Source organism: Calonectris borealis, chromosome 2 (assembly GCF_964195595.1).
Source record: "Calonectris borealis chromosome 2, bCalBor7.hap1.2, whole genome shotgun sequence".
In the NCBI taxonomy this organism is placed as follows: domain Eukaryota; kingdom Metazoa; phylum Chordata; class Aves; order Procellariiformes; family Procellariidae; genus Calonectris; species Calonectris borealis.
Window position 1 is genome coordinate 55,117,003 of NC_134313.1, and position 22,394 is coordinate 55,139,396.

General features: G+C 36.7%; 1 protein-coding gene across 5 annotated transcripts in view; it reads right to left on the reverse strand.

Annotated features, from left to right (window-relative positions):
• Window positions 1-675: 675 nt before the first annotated feature.
• The window catches only part of LPIN2 (lipin 2), a 45,889-nt gene continuing 24,170 nt past the window's right edge, over window positions 676-22,394 (reverse strand). For 4 of the 5 annotated variants that reach the window (XM_075142042.1, XM_075142043.1, XM_075142041.1 and 1 more), the window contains 16 exons: window positions 21,688-21,795; window positions 17,733-17,856; window positions 16,764-17,085; window positions 16,423-16,522; window positions 15,056-15,243; window positions 13,780-13,873; window positions 13,339-13,408; window positions 13,141-13,230; window positions 12,308-12,390; window positions 10,852-10,996; window positions 9,857-10,005; window positions 9,314-9,400; window positions 7,361-7,513; window positions 6,225-6,339; window positions 5,422-5,525; window positions 676-5,098 (listed from right to left, as the gene is read on the reverse strand). In XM_075142042.1, coding sequence (XP_074998143.1) covers window positions 4,954-5,098; window positions 5,422-5,525; window positions 6,225-6,339; window positions 7,361-7,513; window positions 9,314-9,400; window positions 9,857-10,005; window positions 10,852-10,996; window positions 12,308-12,390; window positions 13,141-13,230; window positions 13,339-13,408; window positions 13,780-13,873; window positions 15,056-15,243; window positions 16,423-16,522; window positions 16,764-17,085; window positions 17,733-17,856; window positions 21,688-21,795 — 2,077 coding nt within the window. In that variant the 3' untranslated portion in view covers window positions 676-4,953. The remainder of the gene's footprint in view (window positions 5,099-5,421; window positions 5,526-6,224; window positions 6,340-7,360; window positions 7,514-9,313; window positions 9,401-9,856; window positions 10,006-10,851; window positions 10,997-12,307; window positions 12,391-13,140; window positions 13,231-13,338; window positions 13,409-13,779; window positions 13,874-15,055; window positions 15,244-16,422; window positions 16,523-16,763; window positions 17,086-17,732; window positions 17,857-21,687; window positions 21,796-22,394) is intronic. The other variant, XM_075142045.1, reaches the window with a different exon arrangement.

Sequence of the window (22,394 nt, forward strand, 5' to 3'; positions counted from 1 at the left end):
CGTACTTCCCCACCAAGACAGTGCATGGCTGCAGACGTAGCCTCCCAGCGCCCTTCGTATACAAACAGCATCCGTCATAATTTTACGTGTGACAAACGCCTGGATTTTCTAAGGTAGGCTGCTAGTTAGTTGCATTTACCAAAAACAGCAAGAGACTAGGAAAAATAAGTTTCTACTGAAGGCTTGAGGCCCCTTTTTCAAGACGGTCTCACAGTAATTGCCTCAAGCAATTTAACAGCTGTCATGGAAGACAATACTCTTTGCCTTGAAAGGGAAAAATAAACTTCGATGGAATTAGGATAAAACTCCAAATTAGGGCAGATTTACACGAGCTCAAACTATGCAGTTGCAAGATTTTCTTCAAGGCAGCTTGTGTATTCCTGATACGTGCATCTGTTACCTCATATTCTGTATTATTAATGCATGTTTGCTTTTCATTATAGTTATAACCCAATATTGATACTGCACATAATGTAAGTTTGATGACAGCAATTATTTATCAGTTGTATAAATACTCTGAAAAAAGTAAACAGAGTGTGAAAGAAAGCAAATGTATCATAGTCCTCAGAAGAGCAACTTGAATTCCGTGTAAAATATGAACACAATTTAAATAACTCCACTTTTACTAACTTAGCAATACAGGAATGAAATTCTCAAGCACAAACTGAAGAAAAATTTTAGTTTAAGTTTGTTTATTGTGATACCATTGTTCTGAACATCAATAAACATTGCACTGAAGTGTGGGTTACTGTACCCAAGATAGTCAGTCTTAACAAAAGCCACTGTATTGGTATGATCAGAGATTTGACAATTTTAAACACACTACCATATTAGTGATTGGGTTGTTTAACAATCAAGTATTCCACATCTTCAACATAAAAATGAAACAAATGATTGAAGAGAGTTTTTCCCACCCTCAAAATAAACCAATGTTTTGACTTTCATCTGGAAGTAATTAACACTAAAAAAATCCAAAACAATTCCATTCTATTCAGCAGAATTTAACTTTGGAAACTAAAACTTCTTCAGGCAAAAGTGACACTTTAAAGGCATCTCAAATTCACTATGAATTTTTTATGTTTCATTATGAATTTGCATTACAGTCATTCAAACAACTCTCATTCATATGACAGCATTTTCTAGAAGACTTGTATGAAATATTAACGTGAAATCTCATCTCTTCTGTCTTTACCATAAGCGGATTCAGTTTGCTTCAGAAGTTCCGTAACAGAGTCGACACAAGTGTTAGAACTTTTCCAGTTAAAAAAAAGTTTTAGAAGGAGTATACTGATGGCAGGAAGCTACAGATACATGAGCCAAGATCGCACATGCAATTGTATACTGTTAGGGATGAGCCCAACCTTTTGAAGTACGAACATGCTTGGTACAGTTAAAAAAACAAATTAAAAAATCCAGAAATGTGCACCGCTTAAATTACTGATCTTTAAATCATTATAGAAATGGGTAATGTCCAACTCACTAACAAGTTTTGAATGGCAATGTTCCGTATTTATTCCCAGATAGGTATCATTGACTCAGCCTTTGACATGGTTCCAATGCTAAGAGGATCTGCATCTTCAACAACACAGTCTTAAAAGGGGTGTGCGTGCGCCTACAGACATACACACTTAGAAGTTCCTCTTTCATAGAAAGAATGAGTTAGCTTGCGCTAATTTTAAGTAAGTATAGCACAACTTGTTCTCAAACATGAGTTTCAGGCCACTTCTCTCAACTAAGGTAACAAAGGGCAGGCTAATGCATAATTCTTACTTACCCCACTTCATATTAATATTGCAGGACAAGCCCAGTCTGATAGCAATGAGATGTCTTTTCTAGAGTCAGTAAAGTGCCCAGCAGTCCAAATTACATAGGAATGCAATGACGGGTACAGCGCCCCCATACTCTGTCCCTAAAGAGGGTTAACAAACAATCTGAAAAGCTTCAAATACAAGCCTAGACTTAGAAAAACAAAACAAAATAACATGCCTGCCCTACTCATATCAGAAATACTCAAGAACACTTTTACATTTTATCAGAAACCAAATACCAAAACTAGCTGTTACAGAGCAAAAAAGCAGAATTTTTAAGCAACTTTTTGGACATCCCTATAATGCAAAATAACAGGTTAGCAGAATGAGGAGCTCTCTACAACCACACAACCCCTGTATTCATAAAAGCTTAAATTACATGCATTTGGAGATACACTTGATACTGTTTTTCCACACTGCTCATTTACTCAAGTCCCCACCTTAAAATCCACAACTTCTCTTTATGACAATCTGAAAAGATGAATGGAACTGAAATGAAGAGAAAAAATTAACCAAGTAAAAAAATCAACCCAGAAAGATATAGCCAAACCTTGGTAACAACCTGTCCCATTTGGAAACCCATCCCAGTTTCATGAAGTGCTTTTATTTTTAGAAAACCTGTGTAATACCAGGGCCACCAAGAATAAGTTAAGCATGGTAAAGAAAATTTTGACATCCACAAAGGACCATTTCACGAGAGGCAGCTTCACTCCCTTTATGTAAAATAGAATCTTTAGATAGAATATTTTATCTTGTAATTAAAATACTTTATTATGTTGGATTCTTATTTATTTATTTTAAAGTATTTAAGTGACTTAAAAGCTCAAATCCCATTGCTATTCAAAGCACTTAGTGATCATGAAAATTTCAAGTTTCTAATGAAATCTATGGAATAGAAGATAAGAAAAGGGGGAAAAAAATACATGGAATTATGTTTGTAAGCTTCTGACAGTAAAAAAAAGACAAAAAAAACCACTAAGAGCAAAACATCCTTTGAGTTGAATCCTGTGAAATCCACTTAAACACTGAGTAGATTGGTGACAGGACCAAGAATTTGCTGAAACAGTCACAGAAAGTATTGTTCTTACTGTACAAGAACAAGGATGCCTTTCAATTCACTGACATGCATGGCATACCGTGACAGACAGGTATGTTTTCTTTCCCACTCTCATACTCCTGCTTTGAAAGAGAGGTTCCATGTTGATTTTGCTTGCCCCCACTCTTCATTTAATGTTTTATAGACACAGGAATACACTAGAGTTTTATAAAGGAAAAAAAAAGGTAATTTCATTTATATAGCGATCTAAAATTATCCCCCCAAGCAGTTCACCAGTTGCCTAGCATTAGCTGGTGCCACATCAGAACTGTGGGTTAAGACTAAGCCTGATAAAGAAAAATATTCCGGGGCGGGGGGAATGTAAAATCCTCTAAATGTACTCTTTTGCAGGTAGTGAAACAAAGAGAACTCCTTTCCTACACTCAGCCCAAGTAAGCTGAAGCAGAAGGGCCTCCCCAAGCTGTTTCTGAGACGAGCAGCCCTGGTGCAGACACCGCAGCAGGTAGCCATACACACGCCTTCTAAAGATCCCTCGCACTTCCCTGCTCCCCTGGGAGCTGTGTACAGGGGAGAGCTTGCCCCAGAGCCTGGTGGAAATTTTGGACGTTGCCCCTGAAAGAATCTTTAATGCATGGCCCCAGGAACTTGCTTAAGGAGTGACAGAAAAGACTCTGCACCCAGAAAGCCCAGGACTGATGTTTAAATGACTGATGTTTAAATGACGGTAGTCCTTAAGCCCTCTGGGCTGGTGGAATCATGCTCACCATAGATTTGTCCAAAGGAGGTTAAATGCACTAACTCAACTTAAAAAGCAGAACTACCTTTGCCTTCAAGTATTTTTGGAGAGAGAAATACTAGCTGCTTTTAAGCTGATAAACACTAGACTTGGAATGCAATTTGTTCACAGGCTCTGATCTGAACCTGAGGAATGACCAGCATGATGTTTATGAATAACCCAAAAGTTAAAAAAAAAGAAAAAAAGAAAAAAAAAAAAAAAAGGTTTTATTCTGCTCTGCAGCATTTAACCATTCTCATACCTGGAATCTCACTATTTAGCTGCATTTCCTTCCAGCTGAAAACCTGCAATACAGTATTCTGGAAAGACCTGCAGTAGACAATTAAAAAAATTAAATACATAATTTTTTTAGTATTACAATTCCCTGAATATAATCTATACATGTGTTTTACTGGCCTACACAGCACACACACATATATGCATCATCTCTGTGTTGAAAAAGGAAATAAAAATGCCAGCTCCCCAACTCTTACAGAAATGTTCAAGATATTTCTTGATGGAAATTTGACATGACATAGTGCAGCCGGAAAACAACAAAAGCCACACAAGTATCTGAAGACAACTTTCATTTTAACAAGCTCATGAAATAGTCGAAGCGTTGCATGTAAAAAAAGCAATAAGCAGAGTTTGAGCATGAATTGTACAAGCAGAGTCTTGTACATGTGACAAAAGGCATATTTACATTTAAAGAGGAATTTTATGTCTTCAGAGTCTGTCAAACTAGTAATGTCTACACATTTTCTATATTTTAGTTGAGAAAAAGCACACTGGTCTTAGGTTCCAGCTCCTTTCAAAAATGGCCTAATTGCCCATCTGAACATTAGACCATGTTTTTTATTAATAGGTCTGACATTCTATTTGGCAGTTTCCATACACTTTTTGGCTTCATTTTAGAAAATATACTATTAAGACTAAAACAAAAAAAATCTATGTTTACAATAAGGTCTGTATTGATGAAAATGCAAAGTCATAGTTTATCTCAGCATTTAGTTGCCCTGAAGCACTTGGGTACCACGACCATCAATGGCAGGCCAATCTCAAGTGCCTTACAACAGGTAGATAAAGACAAGCAATAAAGAAACAAACAAACAAAAAACCCGAACCCCACACAAAAAAAACAGACAGTAGCTTTGCATTTTCTTTGTTTTAAACCAACGGAGTTAAAGTGATTTCTTTAGTAAGACTTATGGTACCAGTATATAAATTAGCATCTTCGTTAAGAAAGTTCTTCACATTTAAACTGAAGTTGAGTAGCTGAATATGAAATTCCATCTCTAGCTAAGAAGTATTTTTCAGGCCAGGTCGTCCATGTTAAGGTCAGGAAGAGGCTCTCTCCAATAGCAAAAGGAGCTGAATTCTGGGCACGGAAATGCAGAACTCTGTTCTTTATTAAGCAATGGGAACACATGTTCCACAAGCTCACTTAGTCTGTAATACCTATATTAAAAAAGAAGAAAGACCATTATTTAACAGTCTAGTCACTATTCAACTGTAGCCAAAAAGGAGCTTTAGAAGTCTAGACCAGAAAGCTATAGTCAAATAAGGCATCAGTACTGCAGAAGCAATTTTCAATTTTATTTCGCCAGTTTACTTTTCTTTTTGGAAAGTTTCAGTTAAGTATCCAAAGTCGTAAGCCTCTGGCACGTAAGATTTTCACGTGTTGTATGTAATAGGAGTTCGAATCATGGTTGCAATTGCAGTTATTTTGTAATCTCATTCCCAAATACTTTCTTTAGCTGAAATAACAAAAATGATCTTACGAAGATTTGTTTCCCTTAGTCCGTTCTTGGATCAGTTCACCCTTTGGATTCACAGTAAATATTCTGCAGTCTGGAACTCCAACTTGCATGTAGGCATATACATCCTGCAAAAAGCATGAACAAAAGCACATGCTTCCACATTTCCTTATTGAATGTGATATAACAAACAATTCCTTGAAGGAATGAGAAAAGCTGATCCAAAAAGGATACAGTAAAACTGCCCCTTAAAAAAAGCTCCCTAAACAACAGCTCAAAAACAAAACAAAACAAACAAAAAACCCCATACACATGCCATAACAAAATATTCCCCCTGCCCCCAACCCTGTAATTCCTGTTGCCAAGCCTGGGACCACCAACATGCACAAAATCTACACCACGCAATACCATTCCTTGTGACAATATTCCTCTTAGAATACCCTCTCTTTCTAGCTCAATTACAATAGCATTGATCTGCAGAGAAAATACTGGAACCGTACGATAGGAAAAAGGATTCAAAACTGAGGAGCATTGAATTAATACCCTTAGGTTATATAGCTGTCAAAAATGCTGAAAAATAATATGGAAAGGTGGCACATATTTAATAAAATCCTCAGAATACTAACTTTGTAACCTTTCTCATATAAGCAGTTCTAGCAGCTTTTATTTAAGGTATCTGCATGTGGGTTTTCCTGACCAAACCCATAAAGCACAAGTGTCCCATTTCCTTATTCAAATTTAAATAGACAAAAAAAAAGCGCCTATTTCTTTTGCTTCCCAAGTACTTCATGCATTTTAACCCTTCAGTTAGAACAGGGCAGACTTACATTGGGCCTGTTTCCAAAAGCAGCATAGAAAGGCTGTTTACTGGGAGCAAACAAATTCTTGATATCATTCAAACATTCGATTTTGAACTTTTCAGGCTTCTTTTCTATTACTTCCCTGAAATAAAATTTCAACAGTCAAATTCTAAATCATGATTTGATAGAGGGTATCCTCCTTCCCTCATTTATCTGGTGTTTATATTCTCATTGCTTTCTGTTGCTAGCATTATATAGACATTGGTCAGTAGTTTTCCAAGAATGATACAAGAGACAATAAAACAATAAAACATTTGCTGTTTCCCAACATCCATAGTAAAAAATAGGTGATTAACCTGTGCCTAGGCTAAGTAAATGGGATGAAATTCCCAGTTGTGAATGCAGTTTGTGAACTGCTTTTACTGCAGATGACCATCTGAATCAGAAGACCTAATCAAGTACACATCAGCTTGTTACAACTTCTGCCTCTGACAAAAGAGTGCAGAAGGCCTACTAGTGACCTTAATGGAAGCTGCTGTCATTGTGAGCCATGAATCAGTTGTTTTTACTAAAAAACAAGCAAAACCAAAAAGATTTTTCCACTATTAGCTCTTCCCATCAAGAACAGGTAAACTATGGGTGGTTGAAAAGGTCAACCGAGCTGAACCATAGCTAAACTCCATATTGCTTTTTAAGTAGTCTCATATGGAGCGCTCCCAATATCACAATATCATTTGATATGACAGTCTGTATCCCCCAGCTTTTTTTCTTTTCCCTCTATCTTGCATAGCAGCACTGCACTACAATCCTTGTGGCTATACTTGAAAAGACCAAATTGTACTGATATAAACAGAACCTAATAGTAATCAGTCATGGACTAGAGAAATGAAGAAATAGGAAAACGAGCTGCTCTGTGACTGGTACTTTGTGTTTTGTAGCCACTTCTAACATGCCCACAGAAACAGAAATATACTGCAAGTGAAATTCAGACAAAACAAATAGCTTATAAACGATCACTAGAGGGACATCAAGTCTCAGTAGCAAATCTAGCACAGAGCGGAATGTTTGGTTACAGCTGTAATGGTCAGCATGCCAAATCTTTTTAATCTGCTTCTTTCTCTGAGATGGGGAGGGAATGGATGTATGAAATCCCACATGCTTACCTATGAAAGGCAGAAAACAAACTGCTGGGGGACAACATGACAGGGCCCCTGGGGAGAATCGTTCCTTGGTCATTTACCCAGTGTAGGTATCCTCTGGTCATGCCTGCCATCCCAATGGCACGGGCGGAACAGTACAGAAACTTGTAGCCATTTCTAGAAAAGAATTATCAACCTAGTTCATATTCCTGCTGAAGAGTTTCCTTCCAAACATAAGTACACAGTTATAGCAATGTCCAGAGGCACCGGGTTAGGTATTGACTTGCTGCAATGCTCTGCACACACACAAGAAAAAGACCGTTCCACTGTTAAAAAATCTGCAAGGCATGTAAGTTTAAATACATGACTCAATCAAAACTGAGAAAAAGGAAGTGCAAAAAGAACAGGGATGGTAATCTCAGATTACACAATTAGACGGACTAGATTGTGTTTAAATAAGTGCCACATTGGTTTTATCCAGCTGCTTTCAGCCCAGCTGTAGGATGATAGCAATTATTTAAATTATCTGCATCACAGAATATTGGATGCCAGATCTCCTCTCGGTTGTTGGATTTTTTCAGGTTGTTGGCAGAATTTGCAGCGCAGAGTGACGGACTGATAACAAGAAGCATTCATCAAGCCCCTAAATTTTTCCTGCAGACTTTGTATGTTCATCTGTTACACAGATCTGTACACAGTTGCTGCATGCACAAAAGGCTTGAGTGTTTATGAATCAGGTCTTTGAAAATACACAATCTGGCAAATAATTCCAGAACTACTCTTCTATTAATAACCTAACCTTTGTTTTGTATCTCCCATGGACTGTAAGGGGCCACAGATGAAATTTAGCTGTATGCAACAGAGTGAAGGTCAACAAAAGATTCCAAGACCCCAAATATTTTGGGGGAAGAAAGATTACTAAACTTAAAGATAAAAGCTGATTATTTTAAGTGGATCATGAAGTATTTAACAGTTGATCATCTTGTGATCCTCAGTAGCAAGTAGTATTTCTGGCATCACTGTATTTTTGAAAAACGGTCTGCTAAACGAAGGACCAAATATGAAAGGAGAGGAAAAATGTAAGTTTATTCTGCCTAGGTTACTGGACATAAATATTATAAGGCTATATACCTCTTAGATGAACAGTACATTTATAAGGGTGTGGTTCACACCACTTTTGAACTAAGCAATCACTTCACCACTGCTGCATGGGGGAAGTCATCTTTCCTCTCCTTCCTCCCCTCCTGTAGTCACATAGGCTGCCTCTGCAGGTTCTTGCAGATCACAAGGTGAGCACGCTCAGTTGACTAAGCCAGAGAGGGGAAGGGGAAATTGCCGTTTTGCTGAATTACTTTTCTACTGTTTTACTGGTCTGCATCGGCTTATATCAGAAGTGCAACAGTGACAGAAAACTTGAGCCAGGCCAACCAACCTTCCATTTGTTCTGCGGCAGTGGCAAGTTGTTAATTAAGCTTGTTTCAGAACATTAAATCTATCCTAAGGAGCATTCACTTGAGTTTGGTAGCAAACACATTAAAACACAAAATATTTATGCATTGGAATGGAATTGGAAGGACACTATTTAGGTTTGAACTTACACTGTACCATGTTTGTAACAGGCTTTGTGATCAACCTGAGTTGGTGGAAACAGATATATGCATGACTGAGAAATTATTGCTATTATGGTTCTCTTTTGTAGTCACAACAGTGTTACACACGGTTTTTAAGAACTAAAACACAAAATCAAACATTTGAGAAGCAAACTAGTAAAAGTGGTGGCTTCCATTCCTGTAAAAGTATACATCTGGGGAAAAAACTTAGTTTTGTTTGTGAATGACAGAAGTAGCTCACTTCCCAATGTTCATTCAGACCAACAAATTCTAATAGACTGCATAATTATTAACAACAATCCAATTACCTGCCCATTAATTCCCAAATTCCAGAAAACCCTAATTGCTTCATAGATTACATACTCACTCATTTATGGAATGATAGAGTTTTGCAATGCCCTGATGAGTCCAGTCTTTGCCAAGATGAGGGAGGATGTGTCCTAAAGCATCAGACCTAAAAGCAAAATCAGAGATAGCTGATACTAAGTATATGAGTTTTGTTAAAGACAACCACTAATGAATATAGAATTTATAGTGAGCATTTACAGAAATATCTCTGCAGAAGGTCCTAACCATTTCAAAAGAGAATGAGTAACTACTCCAGGCAGAGCAATTACTGGGGCCATACAGGACAAGTCAGTTTCCAAGCTAATCTATGGCTGCTAATAGTCATATGGTAAACATTATCACACTAGCATTATTCTTTTATTCCTTTAAAAGACATTTTCTAGTATGCTCTAAATGCAAGTACAAATGAAATCAAAGCAATAAGTGTTTTTCATGACTGTTAATGAACATCCTTTAATAATCTTCTTAAATCAAGTTTCCTTATCTTATTTTGAAAAGCAGGATAGGATCAATAAAGCAAGGTAAAAATATAAGAGAAGAAAAAAAACCCAATGACACTTACTTGGTTATTGTTCCATCAATGTCCGATATGATGATTTTATCATTCCAGTTCCAGAGATATATTGTTCCTGCACAACGGCAAGTCCCTTGATACTGGGTTGTAATACTAAATACAACATCATTAGGGCCATCTCTGAGCTTCAACTTTGCCTTTAGAATAAATGAAAATAAGTGAAAATATAAGTTGCCCTCACTATAAAATTTTTAGAATCATAAACGAGCTACAGAAAATGACTCGTATATTCTTCCTCATCTATTTTGATTAACTCATCAAAAAGTGAACCATGGTTTAACACTGGCAGAGTTTTGCTGGTAAAGTCTGTTCTGTAGTCTGGGTACATGTATTTGTCCATAGCTCCTGTATCTGCTTACAGCAGCACTGACTGCAGTAGTAATCGAAGATATTTGACTCTCTGCTAGTTTAATTCTTGCTATTACAGTAGACTTACAGTACTATCAAATGGAACTCCCAGTTTGCTATAGTATGCAATAGTATTTTCTACTTAGTGGATGCTTTCCTCAAAATTCTTCCCTGATGAAGATGATATATTTAGACAGTAGCAGAACTAACTTGTACGTTAGACTGCAATGAATAAACTGCATACCAATTTAAATGTACATTATTAGACTGTTAAGATCCCAGGATATCCAAACTGCAGACGCCACCAATGTCACTTTTTTGGCAACATCTTAATATAGAAGTTTAATTATAGAACTTTGTAAGAATTTTTTTTTTTTAATCCAAACACAACAGAAAGAAAAAAAAAAGTCCCTGCAGCTGCCCACGCTAGCACTGGAAAATACTTCAATTCTTTTTTAAATCTTAAATTTTCCCATTCCTTTTTTCTACTGCTAGAAAAGTAACCCAAAGATAATCTTTTACTTCGTGAAATGTACTTATATGTCATTTCTAAAAAGCAGAAAAAGTCCAACTTTTAGAATCGAACAGAGTGGAATTATGAAGCATCCTATGTACAAGAAAGGCATGCCACTTACTATTTGGTCCGAAGATAGTCTAAGTGACTTCTTATAAGATGTAGTGTTCCCATGGGTTGGATGCTCTACTGGGGCAGAATCTATTTTCAGAGATTCCTTCAACTCTTGTGATGCTTCATCACTAGAAGAATCATCTTCTGGAGGTCTAACATGATATCACCAGAATAAATGTAAGCTACAGAAAATCCTTCTTTAATGGTGTAAGATTCTTATGCAACAGTAATTTCTGCTTATGTTGAGGATTTGCTACTAGCCCGATAGCACAGATTAATAGAGTCCATGGTCTAGAGGCTGCCCAGATAAAGGTAGTATATGTCAATAAGCAATTACGTCTTGTAATGCATGCTAGTATTGGTGGAGCTCTAAATATTACTATTACTAGCTGGCTCCACACATGATGAGTTTAGTGAAGACACAGTGTCAAGTGATCACTAATACTGTGTTGATGAATTAGGTAAACTGCAGATGAAAAGGGATACTGAATAAGTAATGGTGTTTTGTTTTTAAAAAAGCTGCCACAGCTACTATATAATTTAAACTGTGGATGATAAGTTAGTGGAGTAGCTCACCTTTTAAGGTTATTCACAGACTTATTTCTCTGCTGATTAGAGATTTCAACATTAAAAGCAGCATTTAATTTCCCTGAAGTATTCAATCACGATATATTTAGTTTCTTAAATCTTTAAGACACCAACAACACTTACACAAGTAACTTTGTAAAATCATGGGAGAATATGAATATGCATAATAAATTATCTAGACTGGGACAATTTTGTGCTAAATACTGCTAGCTTTCAACCACACTCTTGGGCAACTTGTGCACTGTAATTAATGCTATTTTATTGTTTCAATTATTTAATGTTACAAAAAATTGCACATGGTTCAAATTATTCATACAGTATTAGGCTTTAAAAAAAAATTACAAACAGTATCTCAGAAACAATACTACTATATTTACAGAGTAGTGGCCCATTGATAAAGGTTACCATATATGTCTTTGTTTTTCTGTCAGTTATGTTACGATTTAAGAACTAAACACAATAGGATTTAGGAAATAATTGTAGTGTGTTTGTAACTCCTACAATGTTTCCTGCCATATTATTTTGCTGAATTGTTTGCCAAACACATCTAGTTTCTCTTCAGTAGCTTAGAGGAAAATGTTTCTTCCCACAGTAAAATCCTACCGAATGCTTCATTAACAAAAAAGGAAAAGGAAGGGAGAGGAAGGGGAAGGGAGAGGAAGGGGAAGGGAGAGGAAGGGGAAGGGAGAGGAAGGGGAAGGGAGAGGAAGGGGAAGGGAGAGGAAGGGGAAGGGAGAGGAAGGGGAAGGGAGAGGAAGGGGAAGGGAGAGGAAGGGGAAGGGAGAGGAAGGGGAAGGGAGAGGAAGGGGAAAAAAAAAAGAAGAGAAAAAAGACATTATTCAGCCCACAAAATAAGTCTTCAGACAGGAACACACCTACTATTAACTTGCTCTTTTATAGTTGCTGGCAGTTCATTTGCTCTTTGCATCTCAGTTTTCCCCTCTTTTGCCTCTGGTATCTAAAGCAACATGATCATAAAAAACATATTGACATTTTAAGCATTTTAAACTGATCCAAGCAAATTCATAGTTCACACTTAAGCAAATAGCTATCAATATAGTACATAAACTATATTAAGTCTCAGAATTGCTCATTCTGTAAATTATTTAACAAAAGGATGCCTATGAATAAATGATCCATTAAAGCTTATTATTATTTCAGGAAACAAAACTCTGCATGCCAGAAGTTGAGAACTACTAGTGTAACATGATGAATTTAGCATTAAAGAAGCCGTCAACCTCTAAGTTTATAAAAATTCACTTGGGGGGGGGAAGTAAATTTAAGGCACATACTTAAGGTTTAGAAAGCTTAATTTAGTCTAAAATGGGGTGTCTCAGCATAACATCTATTATGCAGCACAGCACCTACTTATTTATTTGTGTATACATTCCTAAAACATACTGCAGTGACGGCAGAGTAGCTCTGACAACTGCTTATGGCTCTGAAGAAAGAATTTTAAGAATATTGTGCAACAGATAAATACAATAAATTTTGTTGAAGCAACTAATAACAGCAAATAAAGATGTATTTAAGACTAAATATACAGAAGCAGCTACAACTACTGCAACATTGAGTAACTCTCAACTGGCAATCAGCGACACAGAGCTACACGAGTAGTGTTCTGAGGCACTTCTGACAAATTACGATTTTTTTCATTTTTTAACAGCTAAGGAAAGGGGAGGCGGGAATCAAAATAAGTCTCAGTTACCTGTTTAGTCATGCTCTCTCTCTTGCGCCAGAACCACCACCTTCCAGACTTCTTTGGCATCTTTTCTTTGACCCAAGACTCAACAGTAGCCTGAAAAATTAGGCATGTTTTTAATTTGAATAGAAAAACAAAATAAAGAGATAATCATGTGTTACTACATACAAAATCTTTTTAAAAAGTATACATATATCTATTTACCTTAGGCAAACTCTTCTGAAACACCTGCAAACTCAGAATCATTGGAGCAGCCAACGCCCAGTTATAATACCTGTTTTAAAACATATTATTGATAAGATATTACAAAACCTGACTAAAGGTCAATAAATAGCAGTGTGCAAACTGCCCTTCTGTTCATGAAAAAATGTATTTGGTGCCAACAAGTAATATTAAACTTTTCTGCAAGCAGAGTTATTTTAATATATACAATTCAACATCAGTGGTAATTGCTGGAAAAAAATCTCACTTCAGTTAAAGCTAAATTTCATGCAAATCTTAAGTTCAAAATAATTCTCTTTGAGACTGAGAAACAAATCCATCAAAAACACAAATTGCAATGGAAGCTGAGAAATGCACTCACTTTAAAGGGTAGATTTTAAATGAGATCTTCTATGACCTAATTACATGATATAGAGAGTTTACCTGTTATAAATCCTTATTACCAAATTAGGATTGTCTATGAGTCCAGGGTTTTCAGCAAATTCGTGATAAGTAATAATATGTTCCATGAATTTTTCTGCAATAGAAGCAGATTTTAATTAAAAATAATAATATAAAATCCCAAGATGTCTGATTAGTTTGTATCTAGGAAAATGCTTTCTGTCATTTCAGAGCCTTTGCTGATCTTGCAACATCACTCAAGATATGCTAATATGGCCTACCTGTCTTGTGACTGCCTCCTCAGTAACAGGGAAAGCCTTGTTACTTCAACAGTCACATGAGAATTAAGAAATTAGAAGAGGGAGGATAAGGAGGAGGTAGGAACTAATTTAGTTCGCAGGCTGGAAAAAGAGAGCCATTCTTGTCTAAGCAAGTTTTCTTTAAAAATTATTATGGCAGGGAAGGGGCCTACATACTACACTAAAAGGGGAGGGGGAAGGATGTTGTCAGCTTTTCAGGTTTGTTTAATCACTGACTACCAATAGTATTTTCATGACTAGTAACTATACAAGTAGTTTGCAGAAATTCATGATTTAGTGTGAGACCCTGGCAAGGAAGACATAATTTTTTCAAATCAAATCCAATATTACTACCATGTTACCAAAAGAGCTGTTTTGAGCCTCTATTAATAAGCACTTAAATTTCACTTGATGCATTAGCAACTGGATGACCATTAAAAAAGTAATACTAAAAACGTTGCAGTACATGTTCATGTGCTCCTAGAAGCTCCCTCAAAAATGCATACAACTTTAATATTAAAATCAACCAGAGTATTAAGAGAGAAGAATCAGTTGGTAAAAACATAAAGGTTAACAAACATTGAGGATAGGAAAAGTAGAGCAGGAGAAAAGATAGTCCAACACAATAGTCAAAGTTTTTTAATTGCTTAAAAAAACCTAAAAAAGAAGAAAAATTATCAGGCAATTGGAAAGAACATGAATTGTGAAGATTTATATAGGACTAAGCAAGAAATTGCAGCCAGAAACAAGAGTGGTTGGCCAGATACGCAATATGTGGTGCAAAAACGGAGACAGAAAGCTTCTCAAGACATCAAGTGCTCTTGATTAATTTGAGGTTAAATTCTGTTATCTCTGCTTGGCAAATGCTTGAGAATTTTAGAAAATGAAAGATTATCCATTCCCTTTTCTCAACATGAGCATAATAAGCCAAAGCTTTACAAGGTGGAAATCAGAGCATTCAAGCCACTTGTTTAGCTGCCTGAGCTTTATTACTGTTTATGTTTTAGTCTTTCACATACCTTTAGAAATCTCTCCATTTTCATTGAGACCTCCACAAAGTGAAAGTGTAACATCAGGCAAGTCCATAGCAGAATCAGACATGCACTCTGTACCACTATCAGCAGCAGCACTTCCTACTGATTGGGGTGACTGGGAACCGGAAAGGGTATCTGACTCTGTCCACTGCCTGAAGCCTGGATCAGAATCACTAAAGAAAAGAAATCCACATTTTCCATAAGTGTTTCACTTGCAAAAAAAAAGTATGTATTTTAGGTTACAGAACACACTATATGATTGCTCAAAAAAAATTCATCTTGCAGTTGCATTTCTTTTAAGTATGACATCATTTTACAACATAAATTTAAAACCAGACAAACAAAAAAGAGACACAAAAACACACACCCAACCCTTCATAATACTGGCAGATTGACAGTTTCCAGTTCTCCTAACATTCACCTAAATTGGGAAACAGTTACATTTCTCTTAGCTGCAACAAAATTGGATCTAAATGAGGAAAAGATCCTCTAAATTCTGTTTTTGCAGAACAATACTATGCTCCTCTTTCCTCAATCTTTACCAGAAAGCTGTAGAAGAATAAAAGGAAAAAGGACATTGCTTCATGTTTTTAAAACACCGTGTGTTTGGAAGAAGTACAATAGAAAAGAAAGGTGGCCTTTTAAATAAAAAATATCACATTCTCATCTAAGGTTAGAGTTATTAGTTTGATCCCAAGTAATGTAATCAGTAGGTACTGAAAAGTTTTAGTTTTAGTTTTAACTAAAACTATTTTAGTTTTAACATAAACCAATAGACACTTCTTCCTTATTAAGCTGTATTTTTACAAAGGTCTTCCTAGACAGTTATTCTTTTGAAGAGTATTTTTGGAGTATAAAATGCTTTGATTTAATAAAAAAAACCAAACGAGTGAATTTTGAGACTGAGCTGCCTTGCATGAAGATCTTGTGAGGTTTTTTTGTTGGTCTTTTCTGATATTAAAAAAAAAAAGTTGAAAGGGATGTACAGGGCATGCAAAAAATAAACTGATGTGTGTTTCTCTAGAGCTAGCAATATGGCAAAATAGAGTACTGGTGCAAAAGGAGTGTGCAGTTTAAACTTACCCCCCTTCTATATTTGCAGAACATACAGGTTCCACAAAGATTAAAACTCTCAGTAATGACCTCCCACGTGATCTTTCAATGTGTTTCTTGTCAAATCAGAAACAGATTTTCGCAATGAGATCAGTACTGATTACTCCACAGCCTAGAAACCTGAAGGCCAATTCTTTTTATCAGACCTGGCGCATAAACACCTAAATCACACATGTAATAACTCACATAGTGCAAGTGCAATATAACCCTACATCCACAGAACCTTACTTCAAAATTACCTTTTGGGAAAGTAGAGTGCTGCAACTTCAGGTTCCAAAGCCTTTAGGTCCTCCAAGTAAATATCGTCAGGCCCCTGATGATGACTTCGCTTGTGCACCCCTGTTAATTTTAACAATTAAGATTACTAAGGTGAAGCTATCCAGACACACTAAATACAAATGCAATTGTGGAAGATTCAGACTCACTTGTAGCATTTATAAATCCAAGAGTTTAATTATAGTTTTAGTCAGGTAAGACTTTAAATAGCAAAAACTGAAAAGGCACATTTATACTTTTTCCACGATGGCCTCAAATTTGGTAGATAGCACTGAAGGAAAGAATCAACAGCTTTATTATATACCTTTCTTTTTTGAAGGAGAGTCAATTTTTGCTATTGGCTTTGTTTCTGGTAAAGGGTCCACCAACAGTCTGGAATGATGATCAGCGTCTAATGGCATCGGATCTTGCGGTTCTATGATTGCAGAAGCAAGAGAATCTTTAACATCCATCTGCTTAAGCAGAGGATGAGTTCTTGGCTGAGGTTTCAGTACTGTACACACAGAATCTTTCACATCATCATCATCTTCAACTTCATCAGAGCTGAGGATGACCCTAAAATGAGTTTTCTCTGATGGAGTAATGGTAGCCGTTCTGGGATGTTCCAGTTTCTCTTTCTTGCTTATCTGAAAAACAAAACTCTAATCAATCCTTTCACTTCACGTTTGTTTTATTCTGGTCTAAACATTAAACTTGTACTCGTGGTACAAGTCCTGGTCACAAGTAAACTGGCTAAGAATTTAAACATGTTTTATGTTGCTAAAATACATGTCCCACCTTATTAGCAAAGCTCCCTGCAACAGAAGCTTCACACTAGCTTATTTGCAAGTTCAGTAAAGAAACTGCCATACAGGAAGTGCTGACTTGACCAAACCATGGCAAGAAAAAAGCATAAATGTGGACGTACCAGGGCTTCTGTCACCAGCTGTCACGTTAGATAACAAATTTACGCTATCAAGGCTACAATTCCTCTGGAATGAACTAGAACTTAGCCTAAAATAAAGGAAATTAATTTCTAAAGTTGCTTTCTTCAGTTTCTAACTAAAAATTCAAAAATTTCAGATTTTTACTGCTAGGTTTTCTGGAATTACTTTGCTGACCAGCTTTTGAACTCAACAAATTCGACTATCTGCCAGCCACAAGGGGGTGCTACTTTCCTATTTCAGCTGAATTATTCTGAAGAACAGCAGCAGATTTCCAATCGTCTCTTAGGACACAAGTTTAGGTATGCTAAAACTCAGTTCACAAAGTTAGAGACAATAAATAAATTTACCTTGGTTGATTCTGGGAATCCTCCCCAGGTCCATTCCATGTGAGATTCAGATCTGAGCAAGCTCTCAGCCGGTTTAACTTCTAGTTCTGAATCACTTTTAGGGCAGACTGGCTCAGAGAAAGGGCTAGCAAATCAACAAGGAAAAAAAAAAAACGAAAAGAAAAAAAGAAAGCTACAGTGTTTAAAATGCATTTGTTGTGCAGCTACTGTTGGTAGTTTTCTACAGCTTAACAGAGCTTCAATTATTCAGCAACATGGCAAGAAGCCCAGCAGGGTTTTCAGACAGTGAGAAATTAGGTTAAAACCAAAATCACATTAAAGGACTTACATAGCGATCACCCTAAACAGATTCCTCCACTATCTGCAGTGTAGGTATAGCTCTCCCCTCAGCCCATGTTCCATTTTTCAAACAAAACAAAAAAGTTTATCTAAAAGTAAGACAGAAATTAGCTTTAAGTTCCTCTCCTCTGTAAAAATACAGCATTTAAGCTTGCTATGCCAAGGCTTGAGTAATAGAAGTCCTGCAAACCTAACTCACAAATGCACGAAACAACTCCAATTCCCGATGCGGGGAAAACAACATTAACAAGATACCTTAGAAGAGGGACGGGAGATTACTTGAAAACTTCCTTCAGATGTGTTTGGACTACATGGCCTTTTAAAGTCCATCCTATCTTTCCTACAGTGGTTATTATCCATAAAACAGAAACAGACCTCTGGAATTTACTTTAGCCAAAACTACTTTTAAGCCAGAAGATCTCATGCTACAAAATGCTAGAAAGGTGTGATTTCAAAATCATTTTGCTCTCATGATCTTAGGGAGGAAAAGAAACACGAGGTTGTTTTGAAGTAGCATTTAGCGGTGGGACGAGTCCAAGTCTATCCTTTCTTGAACAGGGCAATATTGCGTATTATAGAAATGCTGCTCTTTTTACACTTTGACATTCATAGAGTATTTTGGTTTGGGTTTGTTTTTTTTGTTTTTTTTTTTTTTAATATATATAAACTGCAATATTTGAATTTGAATTGTAGGGACCAGAACTGGACACAGCACTCCAGGTGTGGCCTGACCAGCGCTGAGTAAAGTGGGATGATCACATCTCTACCTCTGCTAGTAATGCCCCTGCAGATGCAGCCCAGGATCCGATTTGCCTTCATTGCTGCAGCAGCACACTGCTGACTCCTGTTCAGCTGGTTGTCCACCAGGACCCGAGGTCCCTTTCAGCAAGGCTGCTCCCTAGCCACACAGATCTGAGCCTATACTGGACTCTTTGGTTATGTCATCCCAGGTGCAGGACTTCACACTTGTCTTTGCACTTGTTGCACCGGGAGAGGTTTCATCTTGATATAAGAAAGAAATCTTTTACAGTAAGAATTGTCATTCACTGGAACAACATTCCCAGGGACGTGGTCCCCATCACAAGAGGTTTTCAAATTGTGACTGCACAGGGTGCTAGATTAATCCCATCTAGTCTCCCTTTTCCATGAACAGTTGGACCAGGTGATCTTTTGAGGTCCCTTCATCCAGGGATACAAAAAATGAAACCACTTAGAGGTTCCCCCCTCAGTTGTCCTTTAACAATTTCCTACAGAAATTACATTTTCTGTACTGTTAGAAGGGCTTAGTTAAAGTAACACATCAATGAAAATACATGTACATATTTGTTTTCTGGAGGAATATGAACTCATTTTCCCTACATGCCAAATAATTTTTTCCGCCTATATCACAAGTGAACTGGAAGCCATGCAGACATATTAACCTGTTTCTAAGCCTAATTCTTAATATTCAGCAGTACTTGCAAAAGGCTGAATACTTCAGGGCTTTGAGAACCTAAGCCTGTTCCACCTCCCTCAAAGTATAAGTTTTCCATTATCATTCTCAGGGAGAAGTCTTTAGTCAAAAGGCCCATGCTTGTAATAGTGATCTTCTAGTCATGCTAACATTGCTTGTTAAAACAGGAAGACCATTGATGGTATCAGGTATCAAACGGTTAATAGTTATGCTTTTTGGTTTTATTCTAGTAAGTAGGACAAACAGAAGTGTCCTCATTGAAAAGACTTAGGCTATTATCTTCCCTTAGCTCCCTGCAAGGGTTCTGAAGAGCAAGATGACCAACCTCAACTAAAAGACAGTTAGCTTTTCCAGGTCTCCAAAAGGGAGGTTATGAAAACCTCCCATTTCTCTCTCACTATACAATGGCTACATTATAGAATCTTTCTTTGGTGGCTTAGGAGAAATAATTTCATGCAAAATTTCTCTTCTCCTAGATGGCTCATGTGAGAGATAATCCCCCCCCCCCAATTCCCCTCCAAAGAGGGAAAGGAAAATTGTCAATTTCTCTGTTATACTGCAATCTGTACTGGAGAGCTTCTTGTTTTAAAAAAAAAAAAATTATAAAGAGCCTAGGTATCTCACATGATGCACAAACAAGTTGTTTGAGCAGACTATCCTCTAAATAAGTAAACAAGAAGAGAGGCATGAATCTGAATCATATCTCCCAGATATAGCCTGCTAGTCTGTGTTAGCTGGAGTTTTATAAACTGAAAAGGACTATCAGCCTCTATACTACAATTACCTAGGTGATATAATCCATACAACACCGGGTCAATTCTCAGGGTCAAACACTGTGACCGCTTTTCAGTCACAAACCACAAACCTTTGGGGAACATTTGAAGACTACATTTCATCAAGTACAATTGAGGATGTGGTTGCCAGCCCAAAACATAAAAAGGAATGATAATGGCATTTCCTGTCCAACTGCTTCTGTTCATTAACAAGCTATGCACTGTGGGAATTAGCAGGCACCAAGCATGATGTGGTACATTCAGACTCTACTAAGGCCACAGCCCTGGGAACACCTGAAGCAGAGAGATTATATGCACTTCAAAAAGCATTTTATGAAGCTCTCTCTTCTATTCTGCACTACCATCTATTGATACAGAAGAACAGGCACCTGTGCACTGAGCAGCAGCACCAAGCATGCAACAACAGATATGACACAAGACTGCCCAGTAATCCTCACTGACACTGTGAATATCTGCTATGAGGTGGAGTCCTCAGTCAAACTGAAAAGCAGTAAAACTAGACACTCACCAAAGAGTTAAAATGAATCAAGATACTGCTCAGCATGCTATGCGCTATATATATGCCCTTCCCTATGCCCAATGTTCAGGAAAAGTATGAAATTTACCTCTACCACATATGGACAGAATGCTTTCTTATGCAAATAGAGCTTGATGTTAGAATGGTGAAATCCAAAGGGTGAGCCTTGAAAAATCCAGAAACTGAATGCAAGAGGAATGTAATAGCATGAACATCAGAAACTGAAGAGCTTGAACGTACAAACAGAAGTGCCCCAGTCACTGTAACCGAAAACTGACTGGCACGCTGTATTATGTCATTGTTAAGAATCCACAATCAACTGATATTATTTCTGGTATCTCTGGGTTAGTATTCTAGTAACTAGCAAATCCTCTGTTCTGAAGTGGAATATGATTCAAGTTGAGGACACAGCTTTACCTCCAGTAATTTGCATTATTTCACCTTCCACTATTCTAACTTACATAGTCAACATTTCTGCTTTATGGCATATCAAGTGTTGCTTATGCTAGGGTGAATCATCGGGAACATATTCGTTTTCCATACCCTTCTGAACCTAAGGAAATCTTATTAACTGTATTTTCTTTTTTTAATAGTGAATTTTAGTACAAAATTCTTTTTTCACTTGACGGGGAAAAAAAAAAAGAAAAAAAAACCCACAAATTTTGTTTAATACATACAGTAGAGAGGAAGGTTCCCAAAGTTCCAAGTGAGTATCAAATGCTGCGTTCGATATCACAAGTTAGGCACGTTTGATAGTTTTACAGATCAGGGGAAAAAATTAATTAAAATGCATATTAATTTTTTTATTATTACTCATCATTATACATATGATGACATTACAAAGTTACTTACTTCTCCAGAGGGGACCAGTCTCCATCAGATAAGGGGTAATGATCCTTCGAGTGATAAATCAAAGATTCTTTTTGTTCTTCACCCTTTGGTGATGAATTTGAGGATCCTCTGTGGAGATACATGGTACATTAAGTCAGCTATAAGAAATCTGCATTACTAATTCAGTTAGAAAAGTTACTTATATGTTATTAAAAATCCAAGATCAAAAGAAAGAAGTGTATAGCTTAAAGAATTCATTGTTTGCAACACACCTTTATATAACTTAAAATGTATATAAAAACTATTACTAATACTTGAAAATATTGCAAGTTTAAAAATCTACTACTCTTGACGCATAGTAAGTTAATATTGAAGAAGTCACAAGAGCATAAATGGTATCACTCTATACAGCCAGCTAATATTATCAAAACCCAACAATGAACAAAGATTTACACATAACCTTTACTACGTAAGCCTTAGAAACACTGAAAAAGTTAAATAGAAAAGGTAGTTTTGACAATGCACTTTAAGACTGCATATTTCAAAAATTAAAACCAGTAAGAAAACAGGGGTAGGTACTAACCTCACAATTTACCCAACAGTTTACAAATTAACATAAACTACAACAAGTAGCTATAAAACTGTACTTCTCTGAACAGTGGGGTTTGTTTTGCACTGGGAAGTCTACTCAATATCTATAACAGAAAAAAAAAACCATCACCAACCAA